The following is a 27,550-nucleotide window of genomic DNA, read 5'->3' on the forward strand; positions in this document are numbered from 1 at the left end:
AATATATATTTGATATATTTAACACTTATATTATATTAATAATCAACTTTACCTGCATCAATGCAAAACTGTTACATGTAATAACATATTTTAAGACAATTTAATGAGAAGAATAAGATTTTATTTTATTTAATTACAAACAACAACCACTGACAATAAGTAGATGCAGATTCAGATACTATGTTCTTAAAGGGATAGTTGACCCAAAAAATAAAAGAGACATGTCACTTTGAAATCTATCAGACCTGAACCTTGGGCTCTACCAGGTCTAAAGCAGAAGGTGGTCGGTTTTTTCTCCGTTGACTATAATGTTAATTTTGAGAGAAAATTTCTGGAAGGAGCCTTGAAGTCATACTTTTCTAACTCGTTCCCACGGTCACATTTCTTAACTTTAACCAATAAAAAACAAGTTATCTGTGCGTTCGGCAAAATCTTGGGATTCTCACGGTGTCTTCATTTCAGAAATTGGGCATATTGTTTTGGAACGATCGCACGTTGTTCGAGGGCTTCGCTAGAGTGTAGGTGTCTCTGTCTAATGTCATAGATCAAAGGAATCTCTGATGTCTTAGACAGTTGCTCAGTCGAAAGATTTCACCTTTTTCAAACGGGCCAGTAGACCTGGGTTACTCAGTATCTCTCTCTCTCTCTCTCTCTCTCTCTCTCTCTCTCTCTCTCTCTCTCTCTCTCTCTCTCTCTATCTATCTCTCTCTCTCTCTCTCTCTCTCTCTCTCTCTCTCTCTCTCTCTCTCTCTCTCTCTCTCTCTCTCGCTCTCTCTCTCTCTCTCTCTCGCTCTCTCTCTCTCTCTCTCTCTCTCTCTTCTCTCTCTCTCTCTCTCTCTCTCTCTCTCTCTCTCTCTCTCTCTCTCTCTCTCTCTCTTCCTCTCTCTCTCTCTCTCTCTCTCTCTCTCTCTCTCTCTCTCTCTCTCTCTCTCTCTCTCTCTCTCTCTCTCTCTCGCTCTCTCTCTCTCTCTCTCTCTCTCTCTCTCTCTCTCTCTCTCTCTCTCTCTCTCTCTCTCTCTCAAACTGAAACACTCTCTGGACCCGGCCGTAAGCACGCTGCACACATTAAAAACTTCCATTTTCTAGTTATTATGTGTGCAGTAATGCAATGAATGCACACATAATATTATTATTACACATACTTCTTATTATTATTCTTATTCTTAGTTCTTCTGCCATCAAAACGTGCGGCTCGGTCGGGAAAGGTGTGATCTGTTTATTCTAAGACTTTCGCCAAACGGTTCGCTTGGAAATTTTGAATAACAGCGGGAAATATTTTAATGGGAGTCAATGGGAGCCTTCATCAAGAGAACGAGTGACAGTGTCAGTGATCATAGATCAAAGGAAACTTTGATGTTTTAGACAGTTGCAAAGTGGAAAGATTTCACTTTTTTCAAACGGGCCAGTAGACCCGCTCTCTCTCTCATTCTCTCTCTCATTCTCTCTCTTCAAGCAGCCAGTCTGTGTCTCTCTCTCTCAAACTGAAACAGAACCTGGACCCGGCAGGAGGCGCGCTGCTCACAATCACATTCTCTAGTTTCAAGTTGTTGTCTCCCTTGTGTTGGTGCGGTGGGTTTGTGAACATCGACAGAGTGACTGGTCCTGTGCGTAGACGATCTTGGGCGGCAGGAGTACGGAAGCCGCCTGTTGACAGAGGACGAGACCGGGACAGGAGCAGGACCAGGACCAGGACCGGGACAGGAGCAGGGATACGGTTAGGGATAGGACCGGGACAGGAGCAGGGATAGGACCGGGACAGGAGCAGGGACAGGACTCTGTAAGCGGCGGGCTGCTCGGGTCGTGTCGGCCGTGCGGAGCAGCAGCAGCAGCGGACCGCCATGGACAGGACGGCCGTGGTGAAGGTCGGAGCCGCGGCCAGCGCCAGCGTGTGCGCCCTGCTCGGCGGGGTGGTGCTGGCCCAGTACATCGTGGCCAAGAAGAAACGAGCGGGCAAGAAGACCAGGATCATCGAGATGGTGAGTTTACATTAAAACCACAGAACACACGCGTCAAGGGGAGAAGACACACAGGAAGTGAAGAGGACGAGGCTTCAGAGAAAAGCTCAGCAGCTCTCTGGAGGGTTGGATAGACCAGTATCATGTGGATAGACCAGTATCATGTGGATAGACCAGTATCATGTGGATAGACCAGTATCATGTGGATATACCAGTATCATGTGGATAGACCAGTATCATGTGGATAGACCAGTATCATGTGGATAGACCAGTATCATGTGGATAGACCAGTGCCTTGTGGATATACCAGTATCATGTGTATATACCAGTATCATGTGGATAGACCAGTATCATGTGGATAGACCAGTACCATGTGGATAGACCAGTGCCTTGTGGATATACCAGTATCATGTGGATATACCAGTACCATGTGGATATACCAGTACCATGTGGATATACCAGTATCATGTGTATATACCAGTACCATGTGGATATACCAGTATCATGTGTATATACCAGTACCATGTGGATATACCAGTATCATGTGTATATACCAGTACCATGTGGATATACCAGTATCATGTGGATATACCAGTATCATGTGTATTCAAAATAACTCTCTATATAATGCTCACCTCCACTTTAGTACTGGTTTACTGTCTCACGTAACTTTACCCTTCATACTTTCATCATCACTCGTATATTTTAGACTTAATACTCTATCGTTTTATTCTCTGTAGTCTATTATATACCGTGTTATAGTAATAAATAATTCATCAGGATGAATATACTTATTTTATTACTATTACTAATAGTTATTTTCACTTCAAAGTAGTCTGGTGATTGTTTTCTAGATTTGTAATAGTTATAATAACTTTTCATCACAAAGTGCAGAGTGCTACACAACAGAAAACCAATGGTTCAAAGACAGAAGGAAATACATATATAATAAAGGTTTATTTAAGATAATCTGTCTTTATTTGTGTAAGTACATGTTCAAAGTCCTTGCTTTACATAATCAATTGTCATCCAATATTTAGCAGCAGCCAAAATACTCACATCTGGTCAGTTTATTCCAGGAAAGGTCAAGAGTTGAGTTGCTGATTAGTTTTCTGTCAAGTGAATAATTTATTTATGTTACATCTATAACTGCATTGTGAATGTTTTGGTGTATTTGTTATTTAGGAAACAATAAGTAGATTAATCAATAATAACCTGCAGCCCTAATATAAATGTAAAGGATTTAAACTTAAGGATTTATTTGAACTCAGACCTTGATAAAGCAAGTCAAGAACCGTATATATAGAAAATCTCGACCCCATGCAATACCCTCAACATGTTGCGACACATGTGGCCCTTTTATTTTGAAAATCCAGACTGGAACTCCCGTGCTCGTGCTCTCAGTATCTTGACTGCACGAGGGTGTACGCAGGCGTGAACGGTCCCTCAAGCAGCAGCTGCTTTTAGAGGTCACCAGCCTGCCTCCCTGCAAACACAGAGCAGCAGCTCTTCAGAGAGACACCAGGAAGCTGGACCAGGGCACGAGTGTGTCTGTGGTGCTCTCCACGGCCTGTCTGTGGTGCTCTCCACGGCCTGTCGGTGGTGCTCTCCACGGCCTGTCTGTGATGCTCTCCACGGCCTGTCGGTGATGCTCTCCACGGCCTGTCGGTGATGCTCTTCACGGCCTGTCTGTGGTGCTCTCCACGGCCTGTCGGTGATGCTCTCCACGGCCTGTCGGTGATGCTCTCCACGGCCTGTCGGTGATGCTCTCCACGGCCTGTCGGTGGTGCTCTCCACGCCTGTCGGTGATGCTCTCCACGGCCTGTCGGTGATGCTCTCCACGGCCTGTCGGTGATGCTCTCCACGGCCTGTCGGTGCTCTTCCACGGCCTGTCGGTGATGCTCTCCACGGCCTGTCTGTGATGCTCTCCACGGCCTGTCGGTGATGCTCTCCACGGCCTGTCGGTGATGCTCTCCACGGCCTGTCTGTGGTGCTCTCCACGGCCTGTCGGTGATGCTCTCCACGGCCTGTCTGTGATGCTCTCCACGGCCTGTCGGTGATGCTCTCCACGGCCTGTCTGTGATACTTTTATTTCTATATGAGGCCGAGCTCTTTGAACAGGAGACAGAACCATTTTCACTTTCTTTTTCGCTGTAATAAAGACATCCTTATAATACTCTTGTACATGTAGTTGAACAAATAAGAGGGTGATTATTCGTATCCGTTTTGTCGTGATACAGTTTGTAATCCGTGTCATGTGGATGTTAAACTGTAGAAGATATTTAGGTTGCACAGCAGTCAGAAGGTTTTGAGTCTGAACTGGAATCTGTGTGAGTCATCTCCGAGTTATTTGGCTCCACCTACAGAAACCTGCCATTTCTATATTTTGTCCACGTATAATGAAACACAAACATGCAGTAGCTCAAGTCCCCGATCGCACTGAAACCGTTTCGTTGTTTCCTGCAGAAACAGGTGATGAGCTTCCAGGAGCCGAGCACCGACAGAGTAGAGGCCATATTGCTTTTTCGTTTGATTATTCAGGAAAATGAATCACGTTTTTGACGGCTTGAAAATACTCAAAAACTCACCAATCCTCGCAGGGTGCGTCAGGCCTGATGAAAATATTATTCTTGCAAATTTGATGCTGTTTTACTACTTATGATTATTAACTCACCAAGTCAATCAGTACTTTACCTGGACACCAATGGTCTGATATTCACCCAATTTAGAGAATTATATCTTTTATATCTTTGCTCTTTTTTATAAGTCGTTCTTCTGGTGATTATAAGTCGTTCTTCTGGTGATGATTTTTTGTTTTTATGTAGTAGCGACTGGCTACTTCCCAGTTTCCTGCTGTGACCTTCACAATGGAAGAATGTGACCATCTGTTTTTGATGATGCGGTGGAAGAAGCACAAACATCCGCTCTGAATCCCAGGAGATTACAAACCATATGACAGCTACTCAGTTTAGACTTTTTATTCTCTATCCTGGGGGGGGGGCATTTTTTAACGTGTTCCTTTCAGTGAGATTCTTGCAACTCACTTAAAAGGGCTGAAACACCATCTGTGTCAATATAGGGTCATCTCAGATAAACCAGCACATTCCTTTCTTCATTGCTCGAGGCCACTGTGGTATTTGTTCGCAACCTGATCGTAAACCAACCCGACTTTGTTTGTTGGTTACTGTTGAGCGGTTTGTGTGTAACTGCTCAAACTGCAGCGACTTCCAAATGAAACAACACAAGCATCCATTAGTACGGAGCTCAGAGGTCAGAACACCAACGGACACATACAGTAGAATGTGGAATGTTACGCTCGACCCATGTTTGTGGTTCTGTGCTTTATGAGCGTGTTTTCCCTCTGAGGCCTGGTTTCAATAAACTGCAGCTTCTCCAGAAACTCCAACCCTAACTTACCTGCTTTCCTGCTTTGACAAGAGTCGCCCGCTCCGCCCGTTGAAGTGTGTGTCACTCTGTCGAACTCCAGGGGGCAGCACAGAGCTTCACTTTAACCACAAGCTTTTCTTTTGAAGAATCAGCCTGATTTTAAATTTGTGTTCTCCTCAGTGTTTGTAATCCTGTTATTAAGTATTCAATCCATAGAGGTTGCCTTTACACATAACACTAGAATGTCACTCAGGATAAACCTCCGCTAAGACCACACAGTCCCCGCAGGTCTCCTAAATGTGCCAGATTGTTTTCAAGATCCATGATTTATTCTCTGGGAAATGGGTCAAATCTTGTAATGCTGAGAAAAAAGAAATTTCTGGATCTGCCCCTTTGTCCGAGGCCAACGTCCCATCTTCCAACCCAGTTTTGTGGAAATCAAATAAACAAATGTACACCAGTGAAAATATAATCTCATCGGCCGCGTTTATTATATTGTTAAATTCTCTCTTTTTTTTTTGAGTTATCAAGTTGTCATTTTACCCAAATGATATTGTGAATGTATGAAAATGTGCAGTACATCTTTTATGGGGTTTTGTTTTGTCAGTCAAGTATAATTAATCAGTAGCTGGGGAATTCTTTTAAGACGTAAAAAAGAATTAAGAAATTAAGGCGTTTAAGTTTCAGCAGAAGAATAATCTTAAGCCTTAACACGGGCGGGTCCAGCTCGGCTGTTGTTGCAACTTCCTCAAGTGGCCATGCTGCTTTATCAGTGTAGCAACAGACGGCTGTCGCTATGACAACTGAAGCAATTAATAGTGTGAGTCCGACCACAGCAAACTGTAGGGCCTTCATGTAAACACAGCAGCTACATTAAAAACGCTCAAAACGTTGGTTTCATGTGAAGTCGAAGGCTGAAGTAGACTTTGAGGAAAGATTTTTTTTGGTGCTTCAGATTAACAGAGGTGAAGCGAGCAGCACCTACACATTTTCAACAGGAGCTGCACTAGTCTGATTAAAACATCACTGGGATCAGTCACCTTTGAGTTTGGGTCAAGAGATATTGAACAACCAGTCGTAGGATGGGGTCACTCTGCAGGGCTCTGGACATGGTCCTTGATGACCTTTGACCCCCAGCATACCCCAGCTGGGTGACAGCAGCATGAAACCATACTTGACCTTTGTCCTGACTCGTGCAGATCAGGTGGGATGTCAGAGGAATGCTGGGAGCAGGTTGAAGAGGGGATGTGACAGCTGTTAGAACTGTCAGTGTCACTGATAACAGTCATTCTCTGTGTTTACTGCAACATGCAGAGCAGCAACTTTCTGAACTTGGTGAACAAATCCCCTGTTTCTCCATCCACACCTTGTCTTTCATCTTTTTCTGTGATGATTGGTCTTGAAACCACAGGACGTCCACACTGCTGTTATCATAGCAACAGAATAATCAAACAATGCTAATAAACACATATACTAATATACTATAGTCCTCACTCACGTGCTGAGGGTTGTCACGAGTGTGTGTGTGGTGTTGAACCAGGGTGATGCCAGTTTTCTGTAGCGCTGCTTTATCAATAATCCTGCAAATTAAATTTGTGTTTGCACAAAATCAACATTCCCACTTTTCCAAATCTCCGGCAGCCAGTTCCAAAACCAAGCCTTAGACAAGTGTGACATCACATTTATTCAACAAGAACTGTGGATGATTGTGTGTCTGTGTGTGTGTGTGTTGGTGGATGATTGTGTGTCTCTGTGTGTGTGTGTGTGTGTGGGTAGATGATTGTGTGTGATTGACCATTGTAAGTCTGAACAGCCTGGTGGTGAACCTTGACCCCAGTGACCTTTCATGCAGCGCCATGCATTTACTGCACGTGTGCACGTGTGTAGGGGGAGGGTGTGTGTCTTGTGTATTGAAATGTGTGTACTCAGCAGAGTTTTGAAGCGAGTCCCCCCCCCACTGATTGATTTTAAAGGTTTCTTTTTCAAGAGGTCAAAGGTCACGTTATTGAAACACACTACTTTTCCTCCACTGGCCCCATTCCATGTCTATTTATGCTGAACTATGTGTGTTCGAGTGTGTTGACATGGGTCAGCTGAAATTGTCACTGTGTGTGTGTGTGTGTGTGTGTGTGTGTGTGTGTGTGTGTGTGTGTGTGTGTGTGTGTGTGTGTGTGTGTGTGTGTGTGTGTGTGTGTGTGTGTGTGTGTGTGTGTGTGTGTGTGTGTGTCTGTGAGCCTGTGAGCGAGCCTCACCTCACAGAGGGGAGGGGTTATGTTGTCTAATCTGTTTTGGTTGCTGCCCCCTCCCTCCCCGACTCCTGCTGTAGATATAAAAACCCTCTGCAGCCTCACAATCCTTTCTTCACTCTTGTGTTAGCTGAGACAACAGACTCGAGGTAAGTGTGTGTGTGTGTGTGTGTGTGTGTGTGTGTCTGTGTGTCTGTGTGTATAACTGTTACTGCTTCAGGCTTTATCCCTCCCTCGCTTGTAGTTGCTTTAAAAAACAGTTAATGCTGCAAATTCTTGCTATCTATCATTTTAAAAAGCCCCCTCTTCAATATTCACCTCTTCTCTCGTCATTGTGATGCTTTGACCTTTGACCTTTTTATGTTATACGCTGCTGTCGCCATGACAATCACGACTGTAGAATTGTGCACAGATATTCACAGAACATGCACAGGAAGCAGCACATCTGATATGTCGTGTCCTTGGAGTCCAGTTTTATGTGACTCTGCAAACGTAGTAAATTCTTCATCAACACAGTGAAAACATGTCGTTTAGAAACAAACCTTTAATGAGATGGGTTTTCCATCTCTCTCTCTCTCTCTCTCTCTCTCTCTCTTGCAGCTGGGATGTGTAGGAAGTTGTTGTGGGTCTTTCCACACTGAGATAACTGTGTGTGTTTGTGTAAGAGTGAGAAGGTTATCAGAGGATTTGTGGCAGAGAAACGTACTTTTATTTTTAGTTTGTTTTCCGAGTGTCGTGTTTCTGTCGAGTGACTGATGAGGTTGTGAGAAGCTCGCTAGTCATTACATAAGACTGGGGGGTGTTGTGTTGTGTGTTTGTGTGCGTTACTTATTTGCTTGTTTGCTTTACATGAGCACAACATCTACTACACACAGTGTGTTTGTGTTTCCTTTAAAAAACCCTCAAGTACCAACATTGATAGACCAGGGAGCTTTTATATAAATGTATAGATTTAGATTTGTGTTCACATAAACAGATCTGTATGTATATATAAACATAGTGTTTCAAAACGTTGGACTTCACCCAACACTGCACACACTCCTCGATCTAGTGGTAACTTCTTTTTATCCTCGTCTCAGAAATAAGAAGCAAATCAAGTGAATTTATTTGAATTATGTATCGATCCTGGAGAGAAAAGAAAAATATTGCAATACTTAATTTTCCTCCACCCCTAAAAAGTAGACAGTTATCTGTCACTATATAAAATCATGTGACTATCAGTGCATAGGTGGTCACGTCACAACACGACCAGATAAACAGGCTCCTCATAACTGGCCTGGTTTAACTCGGCTCACCTTTTTAGAAGCTAATTAATCATCTCAACACACACAGTCGCACTGATATCCAGTTTCATGTGTCTCCACTTGCTCCCATTATCCAGAAATGAAGCCAGAATATCCTGGATTAACATGAACATTTAGAGCCAGAGACGATAAAAGCTTTGGTCGTGAGCTTCCACTGACACATGCGTTTGACGTGATCATGAGTCAGATGCTTTGGCGTCTTGAGGAGTCGTCCATCTTTGATGTATGTTGGACCATGCAAGATTTCTGACGTTCTTTGTAAAACACAAATGGATTTTTTCTTTACCTCTTATGTTCTTTACCTCGTTTATAATAAAGATGCAAGTCCAGTAAACGTCCTGATTAGTTAGTATTCATCAAAGATCAATTACCTTCACCGTCATCCGCAGTGACGCAGTTTTTTCACACAGCGATCCTCCGACTTGTCCGTGTCTTGTCAGGCAGAAGTGATGTGAACGGGATGAAGTTACATGAAGCTCCCTGCAGAGTGTGTTACTGCAGTGTGTTCCTTCAGCTTGTTACACAACACCCACAGATTCCAAACATCAGCTGTTTTGTGACCCTGAAATCTCCACCTCAGGGGTGTGTGTGTGTGTGTGTGTGTGTGTGTGTGTGTGTGCGCGTGCGGCGCGTGTGCGTGTGCGTGTGTGTGCGTGTTCCAATACACCCAAAGCAGCATCAAAGAAATGTGTCTGTGTGTCTATTTGAGTGTGTGTGTGTGTGTGTGTTTGTTCCAAAAATATGTCACGACACGCCATTCGTTCACATTTCTTTGAAACCCCCCACGCACACAGTTAGGTTTCAGAGGTTTACTGCTCGTCTGTGGTGCAGAGACCCTTCAGGGTGAAGTGCTGTAGTTTCATGAATCTAGTAAAGTCGAAGCATCTGTTCAGGACAGGAAACTGTTACTCTGGTTGAATACCTCTCATCCTGTGTTTATAGGAGGACAGTTAAAACACCAGGCTTAAATAACCTCTCTCCCCCAGATGCCTCAGTTTGAGAAGTCGACGGTCCACATGAGGGACCCTGAGCGGGTGGAGCAGATCATCTGTGGTCTCATCAAGGGAGGAGCTTCCAAACTACAGGTACAAAGTACAGGAAGTGATGACGACACCCCGTCAGTGAAAGGTTCTGGAGAAACGGCTCCATCTGGTGGCCCTGACTCTCACAGCTGAACACTTTAACTGGTTGATGTCATACATTTCATACATTTACACCTTAGAATATAGATTATATACAGAATTTTTAGCTTAGTTTGCAGTATCTGTCCTTGGATCTGTCTTTTTATGTCACTTTAAGTTCCCGGTGAGATTCTCTGTTTCTCTCAGTCCTCGATTTCCATTTAAGAATCTACTGTGTCTCATGTTCATTTATTTCTCGACCCTGTTTCAGATCATTACAGACTTTGACATGACGTTAAGCAAGTTCGCCGTCAACGGGAAACGCTGTCCCACGTGTCACAGTACGTACAACGACGAGACCTTTCTTCCTGTCGTGTTTTATTATTCATTATTCAGTCACATTTTCAGTTTGAATTGTCACACGTTCCTCTTGCCTGCTTGAAGTGTGCGTCGTGTTCTGACCATTCTGTGCAGATATCATCGATAACTGCAAGTTGGTGACAGAGGACTGCAGACAGAAGCTGCTGCAGCTGAAGAATAAATATTATCCCATCGAGATCGACCCTCAACTCACCATGGAGGAGAAATACCCGTTCATGGTGGAGTGGTGAGTGACACACACACACACACACACACACACACACACACACACACACACACACACACACACACACACACACACACACACACACACACACACACACACACACACACACACACACACACTGTTTCATACAACAACCACACACTGCCATGATTCTAATTCTGCTCACAAGAAGCGATCAGAGACGTATATTTATAAACGTGTGTGTTTGCAGGTATTTCAAGTCCCACACGCTTCTTGTGGAGCAGCGGATAGAGAAAGACAAACTGGCCGAGGTGGTGAGGGAGTCTGAAGCTGCACTCAGGTATTTGTAGAGGAACCAGCAGAGCTTCAACACTGAAGCTGTTTTCAGACATGAACTCAGAGTTTTCCTTCACACGTGAAGCAGCAGCAGCAGCAGGGGGAACAATCAGGCGAGGGGCGGAGCCTGTAGAGCAGCAGGAGGCCGGACATGACGTATTAATCTTTTCCGGACATTTTCCTTGTGTATCTCACATTGGCTCATTCGGACATTATCCATGGTTTTTACAAGGGGGCCGGCAAGAAGAATTCCAGACAATGTCCAAAGCAACTGGTCCATTTGTGTTCCATCAGGAGAATGTGTGGACCTGAGTACATGTCTGAACGCAGCTGAATTAAACTGTGTTTCCTCTGGGACTGATTTGTCTGTGCTGGTTTTCAGAGAAGGCTTTGAGCAGTTCTTTGACCGCCTGCAGCAGCACAACGTGCCTGTCTTCATCTTCTCCGCCGGCCTCGGTGACGTCCTGGAGGAAATCATCCGCCAGGCCGGAGTCTACCACCCCAACGTCAAGGTTGTCTCCAACTTCATGGACTTCGATGATAACGTGAGTCCTGCAGAGAAAGACACTCCATCTTTACGCTGGTGCCTCCGGTTCAATGAGATGAAGAAATAAACGTATTGGTTCTGCTCTCTGTCCCACAGGGCGTCCTGAAGGGTTTCAAAGGAGAGCTGATCCACGTGTACAACAAACACGACGGCGCCCTGCGGAACACAGAGTACTTCAAGCAGATGAAGGAATACTGCAACATCATCTTGATGGGTGACTCGCTGGGGGACCTCAGCATGGCCGACGGCGCACCCAACGTGGAGAACATGCTCAAGATCGGCTTCCTCAACGACAAGGTGCAGCCAGACGCTCTTAAACATCAGCTCCCTAAATATATTCTCTGAGAAATCAACATAAATGTTTAAAACACCTTATCTCACAATGTTAAAGAAAGTGGGGAAAAAAAGTCATGCCCCAGTCCTCACTAGAGTAGTATTCCCATGATCCTGATATATTACTTTCTTGGCAGAGGTAATACAACTTTCTAAAATGATTAAAATAGCTTTAATTATAATAAAGAATTCCTGAGTTCCTGAGTTCTTGTCTTTTTAAAGCTGAAAACAGGGTTTCTTATTTCTGATGTATCTCCACGGTTACGGCTGCAGTAGGTTGAAGATACAAACTGTGAAACACCTCCTGACTCTTTCCTCCTCTCTGATCCTGCAGGTCGAGGAGCGATTGGACAAATATCTGGACTCTTATGACATTGTCCTGGTGAAGGACGAAACTCTGGAAGTGCCCAACGCCATCCTACAGAAGGTTCTATAACTCCTCCCACAAGCCCCCAACGACCAGTCCTCTCCTCTTCCTCCCAGCCCTGTGGCCTGTCTGTTAACAAACAGCCACATTAACCCTGGTCCCAGGTGCAGACTGGTCCCTGTTGAACACTCTACTCATCTTCAGACCCCCCGCCCCCGCCCCACACACACACACACGTGATGGAAGCCTTTATTAAAGCCCCCGAGAATGAACAGTTTTAAAAGTGCACACAGCAGCAGCAGCAGCCCGTCGCTGGTGTGTTCTGTCCGTTTGATTTCTGACGTTTTCCTTCTCAGTCATTAAATCATCTCAGAAAAACCAAAAGTGAGTTTTTAAAAACAAATTCTCCATTTTTCTAATTTGCACATTATCGTTAATATTATTATTCATGGCTTTATTTTTCCTATGGTGATGTTTTTAAACCATAAATCAGGTGCCCACGGATGTACAGTGTTTTTCTTCTACTTTTCCCAGCATGCACCTCCTGTCTGTTTTCTTTACGCTGCAGTGTCATGGGAGAAGTTCAGACAAGAACAAAGGACCTTGGGAACTGTGACTCATGTAAGAATTCGAATGTGTTGCCTGGTGACAGCAGCAGTTCACAGTAATAACCCCCCGACACAGTATTGGTTTAATGAAACAGAGGATTCACGTCACCAGAGGGAACCAGCTGGATGAATTCTGAACCTCCGGTGATCTTGATCTGAACCGGTTCATGCACTGAAACGCAATGTTTACATGAGACTTTTTCAATCTCAGCGTTTTCTCATTTAGATTCATATCAACACACGAGAGGCAGGAATGTATTTAGTCACTGAGAGATTCACGTCATATTTTAAATTTTTAATTCGTGAGCCTCAGTAATCCAGTGTTCTCCTCGTCAGTGTTGCTCCAAGGTTAAAAAAAGGGAATAAATAACTTGACCTCTAGTTGAACTACAAGAGTGAGAAAAGCCCCTTCCTGCAATTTCTTATTTAAAATTAAATTATAGGATATTACAGTCTATCTCTAGGGTTGTTTAAGGCGACATTAGAGGAGACTCACTGTGGCTCCGTTAAACCCTCTGTCATCCTGTGGCTAAAACTCAACCCTACCTCTGAAGTACATTTTTATTTTGTGAGGTTCAAAGCTAAAACGACACTGTCTCACTTTGTCTCATGTTGTGTTGTTGAATGTTCTTTTTTGAGACTTTGTGTTTGTTTTTAAATGTGCTGCTATCACCTGCATGTTGCCTTTTCTTATTGTTAAGTTTATGTCAAAGAATATAAATATAAATATATATATATATAAATATATATATACATAAAATGGGAATACTGTCATACTGTATATGTGGGCATCATATGGAAATGTATATTACTTCATTGCATTTGGAGATATTTCCAGTATAGACCGGTGTGTGTGTGTGTATTTTTATAAGTTTTCTTTTTTTCTTTGAGCGTGTGAACTGAAAATGCAATAAAAAATCATTTTGTGAGCCACGACTGGATCAAACACAAACGGCCTTCGGGGTTCGGTGCTTTTTAAAGGTGCAGTCGATTACATGACGTAGAAACTACACAGGGAACTTTGGAATCAGTGTCGTACAGTCGACGCGCTGCAGCACCACTGATTAGCGACATCACTTACAGTACATGCATCAATGTGAAGAAGAACTTTATCAGGTATTTTATCCAGTAAATCATAAAAAAAACTGACTCTTTCACATCTGGTTATTGAAATGTTTTTGATTTAATTGCATCTCCACTTCATATGACACAAATGTACCATGTATATAAAGCTACCAATGCAAAAACACATGTCCTACGTAAAAATAAACGTATTTAAACTACAGAAACCGAGCAGCTGGAAGTGTTGAATTAAAAATACTTGAATAAACAATAATAACAGAATGTAGAATTTTGAATGTTAAATCTGAGTTTGAAGCCGTCAGATAAATATGATGAATAGAAAGTACGACATTTCGCCAAAACAGTGACGTAGCAGTACTTTAAAAAGGTGTTAGTATTTTCTGTGTTCCTTTTTAACCCCAGTATTTATATTTATTTACTTCAACTTGTGTTTTTTGGGGTCACAGACTCTTAAACTGGACGGAAGCTGTTATTTATTTCCCATGCGTTACCTTAACTGTCCTGCAGATGACACTGAGTAACAAGGGTGCGAGAGGTACAGGTTTAAATCCCATAACGAGCCCATGGTTATGCTGATTAAATATTTTGATGCATAATATATTAAATTCCTATTGATCATTGAAGAAGATCTGGATGAAAACGTTGTCTGTGGATCATGGATCCTCCTGGAACTGCTTATTAAACTGAACTCTATTCCAGTCGGTGTAAGTCAAAGTTTATTCATTCAGAACATTTCAAACAATCACAGAAGTTCTGAACTCAATAAAAATCATATTAAGATCCTGGACGAGACCTTAACCTTTCCCACCTGGACATCAGAACATATCATGAACTGATTATTGATTATCAGAGAAGTTTCCACAAGCAGATCAAAATCCTGAATGATCACAAAGAGACTAGATGATTGATTCATAGTCTCCTGCTGTTCCTCTTATGATGCTGGAAGGTACAAATCCCACAAACACAGAAAAGAGAAAAACCTTGATGAAAAGAAATGTAAACTACAATAAGATAAGATAAGATAAGAATTGGGAAATATGCAATTTTACAGCAGCAAGAGTCAAAAATAGGAATCTGAGTAATAGTAAGGGAAATGCAAGGAAATATAAAAAATATAGAAAAGTATAAATGGAATAAAAACTAATATATTCAGTGTAAAAAAAGAAAAAAAGAGAATGAATATTGCACAGTTATACCATAATATGTGTGTATTAATATAATGTGTATTTTAAAAATATCTTTGAGTGAACAAACCTCCCTCTTTCTTTGTTATTGTCTTATTTTCTGTCTCTAATAAAGATTTAAAACTCGTGTCGTGTAAAAACTCGATTTCCCGTCGGCCCCCGGTGGCCCCCGGTGTTTCCGGTCCTGCGCACTGGCCCCGGCTTCCCCTCGGAGCGTCAGTGTCATGACAACAGCAGCAGAGAAATGTGATTTGTGTCTGAGGCTCAAACTCTGCGGCCGCTTCTCTGACGTGGAGGAGAGAACCCGCTCCGGGAACCGACCGGGAGCCGACCGGGAGCCGCTCGGTGCTCAGCGGGGAGCCGGAGACCCACCGGAGACACACACCGACCCACACCGACACCTCTGCCCGCCGGAGAGCCGCCCCGGTGCCCAGGTAACTTCCAGCTAGCCGATTAGCTGCTAAGCTAAAGTCAACTCAGCGTGTTACCGTTAGCTCTGAGCTCCATGAGTGTGTGTGTGTGTGTGTGTGTGTGTGTGTGTGTGTGTGTGTGTGTGTGTGTGTGTGTGTGTGTGTGTGTGTGTGTGTGTGTGTGTGTGTGTGTGTGTGTGTGTGTGTGTGTGTGTGTGTGTGTGACAGTTACACACATGAACACACAGGTGAGTGTCAAAGTCCTGGAGACACAAAGTGCAACACAACTACTTGTTGATCTCGGAGTCTCCTCCTGATCAGAGTCTCAGAGTCTAAACCAACATGGAGCCAGAGTCCAGTTCCTCTCCAGGATCAGCTGGGACTCTTCAGCTGGAGATGACTGCTCCTGTTTCAATGATCTGTTCATGATTATGATAATAATGTTTCAATAATCCAGGTGGAAGCAGCTTGTGCTGCAGGAGCTGCCATGGAAGTGATAACTGTGTGGAACGATAGATAGACTCATTCAAACAAACACACAAATTAACAAGGAGGAAGATGGATAGATAGATAGATAGATAGATAGATAGATAAAAGGATAGAAGGATAGATAGAAGGATAGAGAGATAGATAAAAGGATAGATAGATAGATAGATAAAAGATAGATGGATAGATGGATAGATAGATGATAGATAGATAGATAGATAGATAGATAGATAGATAGATAAAAGGATAGAAGGATAGATAGAAGGATAGAGAGATAGATAGATAGATAGATGGATAGATAGATAGAAGATAGATAGATAGATAGATAGATAGATAGATAAAAGGATAGAAGGATAGAGAGATAGATAAAAGGATAGATAGATAGATGGATAGATGGATAGATAGATAGATAGATAGATAGATAGATAGATAGATAGATAGATAAAAGGATAGAAGGATAGATAGAAGGATAGAGAGATAGATAAAAGGATAGATAGATAGACAGATAGATAGATATATTAATACCAGTCTCAGATATTCCTGTCTTCCAGCAGCAATGTAGCCGGGACATTCAAAATATAACAATATTACAACATGTTCCACAAAACTATACAGAAAGTAATGGATAAAATCATTAAATCACAATGAATATATATTTACCAACAGGAAGGAGACAAGTTATAAAATAATAAGACACATCAAACCAATAACAATAAATTAAATGTTAAATTTTAAACCAGCTAACCACTCTAATGAAAGGTTTAGTTTTAACCGATGATAGAATTGGAGAAACCTCAGAGTCAGTATCGTATCCCAGTGGCTTGAAGCAACAGAGCTAAAGGCGTCTTCACCAGTTACAGCTCACCTGACCTGGCTGGTTCATATTTCATCACCTGAAATAAATTCATACGTTGAAATATGGGCTATTTGTCAATGTTAGAGTGTTAACGTTAAATGTATTCTTCCCTCATCCATAAATCTTCCTTCCACCAAGTGTCCTGCTCACCTGTGCTGCAGTATTTGCCTGAACCTGCTAACGAACACATGACAGAAATAAATCTCTAAAGCCACTTTAAAGATATATGTTCCAACCTCAAACCAAAAGATTTCTTCTGATTTATACTGATATAAGTTATTTGAACACCCGACTTTTGGTGGTAACAGCTTGTACCAGTGAACTGTTTGATGTCACATGACACGTTATTTACACGCGTGCAAGTATCCTGAGTTATACAGGTTTACGATCATATTCACAACATGGTGTTTTATGTGAATTATGAAAAGCCTGGTTTTAACCAATCCTTGTATTCATGAGGATAAACAGCTCCACTTAAAACCAACAAATGTTTTATTTTATTTCAAGTGAATCAATGTTTATCTTTTTGAACAGACCTCCTTTATGAACCTGGCAGTAGAAGGTGTAATATTCCTTTAACAGCGGCTCAGGTCTGTATCTTAGTCCAACGTGGATAGAAAGGAGGGATTCTCTGGTTCTGGATTAGCTGCCTGTTCCACCTGCTCAGCACTTAGCATGAAGAAAAGCTGCTTGCACCCACCCGCCCCCAACTCCTCACCCCCGTCCCCGCTCACACTCAATCCTGGGATCACGTGACCTGCTCTCTAGCTCTGCCATTGGCTGTGTGGTGCACAGAGCATTGAGCGTGGGGGAGGAAATTGAATGAGATATTTTCAATGACACCACAACGTGTGTATGTGACGTTCACAGCAGAAGAACTCTAACCTCTCCTGTGTTTCTCTCTCTGTCCACTCAGAGGCAGCATGTCTCTGTTCAAAGCCCGCGATTGGTGGTCGGCAGCTCTTGGCGAGGGCGAGGAGTTCGACCAGGGATGCCTGTGTGTCGGAGACGTGGACAACAGCGGCAGCGGACATGGTCAGTGTGTAGGGAGGACGTGACACACTAGAGTGCAGGACCTCATCTAAAGTGTGTCACATTCACTTTACTCTAGAGCCGCTCTCTTGCACTGACTGAACTCGCTGAACGCAAATGTCTGAGTCAGTTGCTCCAGACGTTCTCTGGAGTTCTTCCTGCCAGCCCCTGATTCACATGCCCACAGAATGTCCCAGTGAGCCCGTGTGAAAAAGGAAAATCTCCAGAGACATTGGCTGTTGTGTTGATGACATTTCTGACACAGGACAAACACAAATCTGTAAAAGGACACAAACACATCAGGTTGAAAAATGTGAGCCACAGATGAAGATGTTCACTTGGAAAGATCACAACCCTAACCCGGTCACAATTCTGTAAACAAAAACACAAACTTTCAGGAGCAGAGTTCATACGTCATGTCCTGCTTCCTGCTGCTCTACAGGCTCCGCCGCTCCCCTGAATGTTCCCCACATGTTCCTGTTTGACATATGTATTACATTAAATGTATTTATTGTTTTAAAAGGTCTTTATCTTGTTCGAACGTGCAGAAACCCTGTTAGAGGAAAGAACATAAAACCATACATTGTTCTCTGTGTCAAGATTTCACGTGTTCACCACACCTTCTTTTATGTTGATCTCTTCCATCAGCCTCAGAGTATTTATTTTAACTTTACATTAGTCAAATATGTGTTGATATAAAAAAGAAGAAGTCGTGAGACGTGTGTGCTCATTGAGATCTTCTTCTTTGAGCAGCCGGTGTAATAACCTCATTCTTTCCTCTGTGATTGTAACCTTGCAGACAAACTTGTGGTGGGCAGCTACATGGGAATGCTGCGCATCTTCTTCCCACATGTCAGTAAGTCCAGTGAGGCAGGTGTGGCTGACGCCCAGCTTCTGGAGGTCCAGCTTCAGAACGCCATCATCCAGGTGGAAGTGGGCAAGTTCGTCTCGTGAGTAGATCTGGAACGAGCCGGGGCCGGGGACGCCACGGGGTTAGACAGGATGTGTACTTCACCCATGCAGTGGATTGTGGGTCATTTTCTGAACATATGAGCTGTTGCATTTGACACCATGACTAACAGGACACAGTTTATGATCTAAGTTTTAGTTTTATTCTGGTTTGTAGTAGATGTCCAATGGATTTGGAATCTTTCTACCTTTACTAAGCAGGTTATGTTTTCATTGCACATCCATTTCCGGTGGAGCTCTAACGTCGACACTAATGAAACCATCGGTTCTATTATTAGGTTCCGTGTTGCGGTGGCACTCCTGATAAATCAATCATCTCAGATCTTTGCTCTAACACCAGGATCACTGATGCGGTTGCTAATCTCTCTGCCCCCATTGGCTGCCTTCCTGCGTGCGGGGCCTCACCTGTGTCCGTGATTTGTCGGCCCAATTAGCATTAGCCTAATGTCTTTTGCATGGGAGCAAACTTAAATCACCGTCGCATGAATTGAGGTTTGTTGTATCAAGAAGGTCAGAGGTCATCGTTGGAGAGGAGGAATTAAACCCGTGAGCTTTAGATTACAGAGCAGCTTCACCGGCCACCCTGACGACCATATCTCTGTTTCACATGTGAGCCGCTGCCCAGGAATTAATCACAGGTCTCTCTGAAACTCTATGTCATGACCTTCTGTGAGTTATAAGTATTCACATAATAACTTATAATAGAGCCTTACTTTAAGCTGCCAGGCAGAAACACCCATTCATAACTCATCACACCGCTTTTTTCATTCATAGAAAAACCCTCCCTGCTGCAACCTACCACCACATTAACATGTCTTTTTTCTTCTGCCGTGCATGCGAGCCCAAAACCGCCACGTCGGGAGTTTCTCTCCCGCCTGGTGATTTATCGTGATCCATCAGCCACCCGGCGGTCCAAACATAGTTCTGCTCATAATATCAGGCTAACCGCTGAGTTGCTAGCATAGCTGTCAGAACCCAAGGGCCCTGTGCTGCGTTGTTGCTGCACTGCATAATTGGATCTGAAGAGCGGACCCCTCCAAGTCGAGGTCAAGTGAAATGTGCAAATTCCTCCAGTAAAAACAACTTGTTTTGCAGCAAAGATGATTCAGTGACCCCCTCGCAGCCAAAAGTATTTCAAAGTGGGGAAGACGAAGGACAGCGGGAGGAAGAGGAATGATGTGGGGACAGCGACCGGCTCCTAGGACAGATTATTTAGTGGAGAATTTTATTCATCTTGCAGTATAATTAGCTTCGCACGAGAGGAAACACACTGAACCCTGTGCCCTGAAAGTTTAAACCGTCGATACTGATAGTAATCATAATAAATATCAAATCCCATTTTACAAAGTGAACATTGAAGAAACCAAACTGCAGAACTTTAAATCAGTAAAACAGTAAATCCTGATTCCGAAGCTGTCTAACAAGCACAGTTATTATTATTCTTCTGTCATACACAGTTATACAAACACACCTTGAATGGGTAATTGAACCTCTAACCCTGGTGGTGGCGCTGTTTTCCTTTTAGCCATTGATCCCACAACTGTACCTCTCATCCCCCCCCACCCCGCTGCTGGACAGGAACCTCCCGGAAAGTGAGCTTTCTGGGAAAAGCTCTGGTGGTTTGCCTCCCATATCATCACGCTGGGAGCAGAACCCAACTAAATCAGTCCGTTCGGAAGACGTCGTGTTCGGTTACCTGCGGTTTTCAGCTCAGCATTTTTCAGAGGGTGGTGGAGCATTTGGAATCCGGCCTGGATGTAGAGGCACGTTGTAAATACTGTCAGGGCAGGCGAGGTGGGCAGATGGTGAAAGGTTTTGTTTCAGCACAGACTTGAGTGGTGTTGTTTGTTTTTTTTTGTCTTCTCTCAACAAACATTACACCAGCGGTCGTAGGATTGTAAGACGGCATCTGCTCCGAGTCCAGGAAAGTGGACATGTGCCTCCTCTGTGGGTTCGTGGTGAAGTAAATAAGTGAAAATCTGGGATCAGCATCACTGAGACCGTCATTTACACCTCAGCCAAAACCAACGTCAAAACAATCCAGCAGCTGTTCCAGCACCAGTTAAAATACAACCGAGCTGAAAACACGAGTTCACCAACATGTCCGGGATTTATCTCACGACTAGTTGGTTATGTTTTCTGTCGTTTGATTGTTTGATTGTTTTTCAGCAAGATTACACAAAAACAACTGAACAGAGTTTTAATTAAACTTGGTGGACGTCTGGTCAATCTTGTGCAGATTTGATTAAGTGGGATTTATTCTACATTTTACTGACCCACACCTCTATTGTTGGTGGTGATGCTTCTGATGTGACCTTCCTGTGACCTGATCAGGTGTTCGGAGCTTCTTCACCTGGCTGTTCTCCACCCCAGGAAACTGTCCGTCTACTCTGTGTCAGGTACAACGCACACAGGAGCAGCTTGATGCTGTTTGCCCTTTTGTTTCTGTAACTCCCCACAGTTAGTGTGTTGTGTGATTCTGTTTCACTTTGTGTGTGTGTGTGTGTGTGTGTGTGTGTGATCAGGCACCGCAGGGAACGTGGAGCACGGTGACCAGTACCAGTTGAAGCTGGTTTATGAACACAACCTGAAGAGAACGGCCTGCAACATGACTTACGGCGCCTTCGGAGGAGTTACAGGTGTGTTGAGCTCCTTGTTACCTGATCACTGCACCAGAATACAGACACACAACTGAGCACCAGGGATCATTAACACCCCGTGGCTTTCAACACGTGGATCGTTAGCTGTTCGAATTAGTTGAAGTCGGACTTTAAAAGCTCACTATTCAGATGTTTTCCGCTCGTCGCCAACCCCCGTTGAAGCCTTCGTTGCCTGGAGAGGGAAGAGGACGCATTTGTCGTCCACATTTGAAGGAGCGTTTGAAATATGATCATAGAATTTAGAACCAGGGTTAAAGTGAGAGTCAGGTGTGGCTTCAGTTTCATTGTGATGTTTTAAATTCGGGGGTTAAGGAAGGCCTTCTGTCAGTGAGGGTCCTCACAAGCATAGAGGTGTGTGTGTGTGTGTGTGTGTGTGTGTGTGTGTGTGTGTGTGTGTGTGTGTGTGTGTGTGTGTGTGTGTGTGTGTGTGTGTGTGTGTGTGTGTGTGTGTGTGTGTGTGTGTGTGTGTGTGTTTGATTGATAGAACAGTGTGGACTCAGTAAAACCAATACCCTTGTCTGTTATGAATGCACGTGCACAGTGTGTGTGTCCATGAACCTGTAAGTGTGTGTGTTTCCACGTGCTGTTCCCTACATACCGTACTGTTCAGTGGAGACAGGTCAACTCTCTCTCTCACACACACACACACACACACACACACACACACACACACACACACACACACACACACACACACACACACACACACACACACACACACACACACACACACACCTATAATAAACAGACAGACACACACACTTACAGGTTTGACATAATTGACATAAATTAATGCAAATGTCAGTGACTCACATTATAACCACCCACACTTCACTCAAGTATCCTGTGGCCTCTCCCTCTCCCTCTCTCCTCTCCCTCTCCCTCTCCCCTCCCTCTCCTCTCCCTCTCCTCCCTCTCCTCTCTCCTCCTCCCTCCTCTCCTCCTCTCCTCTCCTCTCTCCCTCCCTCTCCTCTCCTCCTCTCTCCCTCTCCTCTCCTCTCTCTCCCTCTCCCTCTCCTCCCTCTCCTCCTCTCCCTCTCCCCTCCCTCTCCCCCTCCTCTCCTCTCCTCTCCCTCCCTCTCCCTCCCTCTCCTCCTCCTCTCCCTCTCCCTCTCCTCTCCTCTCCTCTCCCTCTCCCTCCCTCTCTCCCTCTCCCCTCCTCCTCTCCTCTCCTCTCCTCCCTCTCCTCTCCTCTCCCCTCATCCCTCCTCTCCTCTCCCTCTCCTCTCCCTCCTCTCCTCTCTCCTCCTCTCCTCTCCCCTCCTCCTCTCCTCTCTCCTCTCCTCTCCTCTCTCCTCTCCTCTCCCTCTCCTCCCTCTCCTCTCCTCTCCTCTCCTCTCCCCTCTCCTCTCCTCTCCTCTCCTCCCTCCTCCCTCCTCCCTCTCCCTCTCCCCTCTCCTCCTCCTCTCCCTTCCTCTCCTCTCCTCTCCTCTCCTCTCCTCTCCTCTCCTCCTGCTCCCTCCTACTATCACCACTAGATGGTAGTGCCGGCCCTTGAATCTTGTTCACCACATGAAGGATCCAGTGTGGAAAGTCCCATTTATCCAGCAGGGTCCTCTCATCACCAGGAGGTTCAGGGTTCAGATACAGTCCAGCCTCTCTGGGTCTGGTCAAGGTTCAGTGTCTTGCTCCAGGGCACTTCAGCAGTATAAATTGCCTCGTAAACTGCACATAACATTATTTCAAACTCTTCAAACTCACATTTTATTTTCTCAAGACCAGGATTAAAATGCAGCTTTACACTTAACTGAGGTAAATCACTGGTAGAAAGAGAAAATTAAAAACAGCTGCAACTAGAAAAACTGTAAAATATATGTCAATAGACTAAATTATTGCAAAATGTAAAGAAACACTCTTGTTGATACAGAAGTTGTTTTAGTCGTCTGGCCAGTTTTAAACATATAATATGTATGAATTCTTCATTAAAATGTCCAAAAACAAATCTTTATATATGTTGTTGACTTGTGTACATTATCCAAAAGGTCTCCAAAAAAGTCTGAGGGTAATAGGACGTTTAATTTTTGTAGCTTTTAAATTGCATCATATGTGTTTTACCGCTGCTTCACGGCGTCATAGATCTTTTGTTTTTGTTTTCATTGAAAGACCCCGAGTTAAATACGTAGTATAATGAGTACGTTTAAATTCAGATTAGTTGTTTGGGATCATCCCAGCGCGTCTCAGTCTGGGAGGCTGTTTCACACACTCTTCACAAAATTGAGCTGATCTCGTGGTTCATTGCCTGCAGCACACACACACACACACACACACACACACACACACACACACACTTGCACACACGTAATGGTTTGCAGACACACAATATGCAAAAGCATTTATTTACAGAAATATATTCATCCACAAAGAAACACATGCTCACACACTGGAGGGTTATTTTTCTGTTGGTTTACCGAGTACAGTGACGGTCACAGCTCTGAGGCCAAACCAGCTGAATGTCCGAATATGTATTTCTGTGTGTTTGTGTGTGTGTGTGTGTGTGTGTGCGTTTGTTCAGCGGACAGTGTGTGACCGCACTCTGCTCTCCAATGTTCAAAGTGTGTATCTGGATTCGGAAAGCCTTGAGTGTGTATGTGGGATTGTGTGTGTGTGTGTGGGAGTGTTTTTGCAAGTTGTGTCTGCTCGTACACGTGTGTGTGTGTGAGTGTGTGTGTGTGTGAGTGTGTGTGTGTGTGTGTGTGTGTGTGTGTGTGTGTGTGTGTGTGTGTGTGTGTGTGTGTGTGTGTGTGTGTGTGTGTGTGTGTGTGTGTGTGTGGTTCTATAATAGCAGCCATTTAGCAGTGCTGTAGGCGCTGTAATAGCAGCTCTGTACTAATACAGCTCTAATAGCTGGGCTGCCTTCGGGGTTTGGGTCACATTCAGGCCACACACACACACACACACACACACACACACACACACACACACACACACACACACACACACACACACACACACACGGACCTCTGGTCAGATATAGATATACTTACACTCATGCACACACTCCCTCACATGTACCTCCACTCTCTCTCTCACACTCCCTCACCCACACACTGAGGCGAGGCCCTTCCCACTGCAGCGAGCGGCCAGCCTCTGTGCTTTGTTGGCCGCTCGTGTGTGCTTGTTCAACATGTCTTATTAATGACGCTAATACAGGCCTGTTTCCTCCGCTGTTCATGAGCGTCGGTGCTCTCATACTGGGCTCTTTGACACATTATACCTGGGCGTGGGTGTGTGTGGAATTACACGTGCACAGTTGCTATTATGGCGCAGCCTGGCTTTAATTTTCGGCGTGTAGCACTTCTCTTGTTACTGATGATACAGCGCCGTGTCAGGCCGTCTGAGTGCGTGTTGTTTTGACCCGCGCTCGGGTCTTTTAAGGTGGGAAACGACCACCAGACACCTGACAAATCCACAAAATTGTTTATCTGGGAGGAGGGTCCACTCCTGAGGTGTCCCGCTGTTTGCACAGTCCTTCACTTTCTGAAGGAGAGCAACTGGTGAAACTGAATTTGGCCTTAATGCCCCTGTGCTCAGTTTGGATTTGCCGTTCGTGGTTCATGGCCACATCATGATCGTTTCCTTTAGAGAAGTGGGCTTGTTGTAGTTACAGGGAAAATAGGGATCAGACTAAAGACTTTATACATGTTGAATTGTAAACTTACCTGTAGACATATTAAAAATTGTTGTAATGACTTAAAGGAAACACTTTCCCACAGTTAAGCGCATAATTGGAGTTATTAGAGTAACAACTTGTTTTAATCTGTATTCTATCTATAAAATTACTTGGCTCTTTCCAGCAAAGTTGTTACGAAACCCAAGAATCAACTTGTGCCATGAGAAACCCACAACGCTCACCTTCTCCATGACAACACAGAATAATTATACCTCTTCTGTATATGTATGTTTCTGCAAACGCTTCATAGCCCACGGTAACATTAACAGCTTTTTACTGACCAGTCGAGCAGAAACATTGTGATTTCAACATACAACTGGACTAGCTTCAGCCCAGCTGACCTGTAATGTCACGTTAGCATCTGCCCTGACGGCACATGGCCATCACCAAAGACTCATTCAGGACCAATTACTGTTTATGGCCACGTAAATCAGCTGAGAGTAATTTAATGAAGTCTGTAATGTGTGGCAGCAGAAACTCATAACTGGAGACAATTCATTTGAGTTAATGAAACACATTGTACCTGGTACAGTTGGACAGAAATACACACTGAGCATGAGAGTAAATCCATCCCTGTGAGGACACACACACACACACACACACACACACACACACACACACACACACACACACACACACACACACACACACACACACACACACACACACACACACCGACATTCAGATGATGCAACAGCTGCTGTTGGCTCATTATCAAACATTGTGTTACACACACCTGCACTCACGGGGTGTCGTGTGTGGTGTGAGAGACGTTGTCCTTGAGTGTGTTAATGGCCACCCTGAACTCCGCTCATCACTCAAACACACACACTTGTTTACACAGGATAGGTGTGTAGGAGAGTGCGGCTTTTTCTTTCTAAATCCTCGGTGATGGATGTTGAGTGTGTGTGTGTGTGTTGCGCTGTAGGTGGCTGTCTCCCTGACCTCTAGTTGATGGCAGTGTGACTTTTAATAGCACATTGAGACCTAATTATAGTTCTCTAGTCGCACAGCCCCACTGCTTTATGGCCTCATGTGTGTTTCCGTGCGTTGGGGCTTAGTATGCCCTAAATCAGGCCTTTCCTAACAAACACACACATGGTTGCACACTTACACCCGGAGCCAGGTGTGTGTGTGGAGGTGTTAATGGAGATATCAGATTCAGCCAGAGGGAGAAACGCACCTCGCAGCACAACACGACTTCACGACTGAAATGAAACAGAAGCCATGGATGTCATTCAGGATCGCTGGTACCTGTGTTTAAAAAAACCAACACAGAAAACAGTGTAAAACTGCAGAGTCACGACTCTCGTAAAGCAAAAAGTGTAACACAAATATCTCAGTGCTTTCTTGGCCAGCTGCTTATACACATCTGAACCGTGTGTCCAAATTAAATTGCGTTTGCTGCCTAAACAAACCAAACTTTATGGACTTCAGCTGGAGTTATTGAATTTGTCTTGTATACACTCTCCCAGAAAGAAAGCTGAGGAATGTAGGTAAAGCGAAGTTTAAATAAAACCTCCGTCCCGTTTGCTTTAAGGTTATTTGCTCTGACATCTGACCTGTTTATACAGTACCTGACTGGAATCATGGGGCTGAAGGCCTGTTGTCAGAGAGAGGATGACACATGAAGCATTGTTGAGCAGCAGCAAGTGACCTACCGGTGATATAAGATTATCTAAAGGTTGAAGATGTCCTCTGTCCTCCTCTCGTCAGGGCACCACTCCCTGTGCATCCAGTCGATGGACGGGATGCTGATGTTCTTCGAGCAGGACAGTTACTCCTTCGGCAGATTCCTCCCTGGCTTCTTGCTGCCCGGTCCTCTGGTCTACAACAGCAGGACAGACGGCTTCCTGACCGTGTCCTCCGCACGCCAGCTGGAAAGCTACAAGTAAGTTTGAATGCACCCACGGTTTAGTGCGTATGTCCCATTCTTGTGAACACGATATCTCAAGAACACCCTGAGGGAATTTCTTCACATTTGGTACAAACCTTCATTCGGACTCACTGAAGAACTGATGAGATTTTGGTGGTCGACGTCCAAAGTTAACCCCCACATCTTCTGCCTTGTGATATCTCAGGCTCCAGGGAATCCTTTCAAATTGGGTACAAATGTTGACTTGGACTCGAGGATAACCTGATTTAGAATGTGCAGTTAAAACGTCATGTTCATCGTGACCCCACAAAACCCTTTTTATGTCTTGTGAGTGCATTATCTGAAGAACGCCTCGAGGGAATCCTTTCAAACGTCGCACAAACGTTCACTTAGACTCGCGGATTAACTGATTTGATCTTGGTTTATCTAAGGTCAAGGTCGCGGTGCCTCTTTTTTTTTTTTTTTTTGCCTCTTGAACATCACATCTCATGTCTGTCTCGAGGGGGCTTCTTCACATTTTGACCGGTTTAAACTGATTCGATCTCAGTGGTC

The 27,550-nt window shown here is 44.2% G+C and overlaps 2 protein-coding genes across 3 annotated transcripts in view; both read left to right on the forward strand.

The window, feature by feature from the left end:
• Positions 1-1,548: 1,548 nt before the first annotated feature.
• nt5c3a (5'-nucleotidase, cytosolic IIIA) lies at positions 1,549-13,701 on the forward strand. Of its 2 annotated transcripts, none has more exons than XM_035163499.2 (8): positions 1,549-1,976; positions 9,879-9,977; positions 10,285-10,354; positions 10,488-10,620; positions 10,832-10,921; positions 11,300-11,462; positions 11,561-11,761; positions 12,132-13,701. In XM_035163499.2, the coding sequence occupies exons 1-8, from the start codon at positions 1,839-1,841 to the stop codon at positions 12,231-12,233; spliced, it is 996 nt and encodes a 331-aa protein (XP_035019390.1). In that variant the 5' UTR covers positions 1,549-1,838; the 3' UTR covers positions 12,234-13,701. The 2 variants fall into 2 exon arrangements, with proteins under 2 accessions (XP_035019390.1, XP_035019391.1); XM_035163500.2 differs by lacking the exon at positions 1,549-1,976 and adding an exon at positions 7,669-7,737.
• A 1,519-nt stretch (positions 13,702-15,220) lies between these two features.
• Positions 15,221-27,550, forward strand: part of bbs9 (Bardet-Biedl syndrome 9) — a 131,005-nt gene continuing 118,675 nt past the window's right edge. Inside the window, exons 1-6 of the mRNA XM_047341041.1 lie at positions 15,221-15,473; positions 17,708-17,826; positions 18,623-18,773; positions 21,127-21,191; positions 21,318-21,431; positions 26,839-27,013. Coding sequence (XP_047196997.1) covers positions 17,715-17,826; positions 18,623-18,773; positions 21,127-21,191; positions 21,318-21,431; positions 26,839-27,013 — 617 coding nt within the window. The 5' untranslated portion in view covers positions 15,221-15,473; positions 17,708-17,714. The remainder of the gene's footprint in view (positions 15,474-17,707; positions 17,827-18,622; positions 18,774-21,126; positions 21,192-21,317; positions 21,432-26,838; positions 27,014-27,550) is intronic.

This window comes from Hippoglossus stenolepis, chromosome 8, assembly GCF_022539355.2.
Source record: "Hippoglossus stenolepis isolate QCI-W04-F060 chromosome 8, HSTE1.2, whole genome shotgun sequence".
Classification (NCBI taxonomy): Eukaryota; Metazoa; Chordata; class Actinopteri; order Pleuronectiformes; family Pleuronectidae; genus Hippoglossus; species Hippoglossus stenolepis.

Coding starts and splice junctions, on each gene's coding strand:
- nt5c3a (XM_035163499.2), top strand. CDS start 1,839: ATGGACAGGACGGCCGTGGTGAAGGTCGGAGCCGCGGCCAGCGCCAGC. Junction 10,621..10,831: donor TACCCGTTCATGGTGGAGTG/GTGAGTGACACA, acceptor GTGTGTTTGCAG/GTATTTCAAGTCCCACACGC. Junction 11,762..12,131: donor TCGGCTTCCTCAACGACAAG/GTGCAGCCAGAC, acceptor CTGATCCTGCAG/GTCGAGGAGCGATTGGACAA.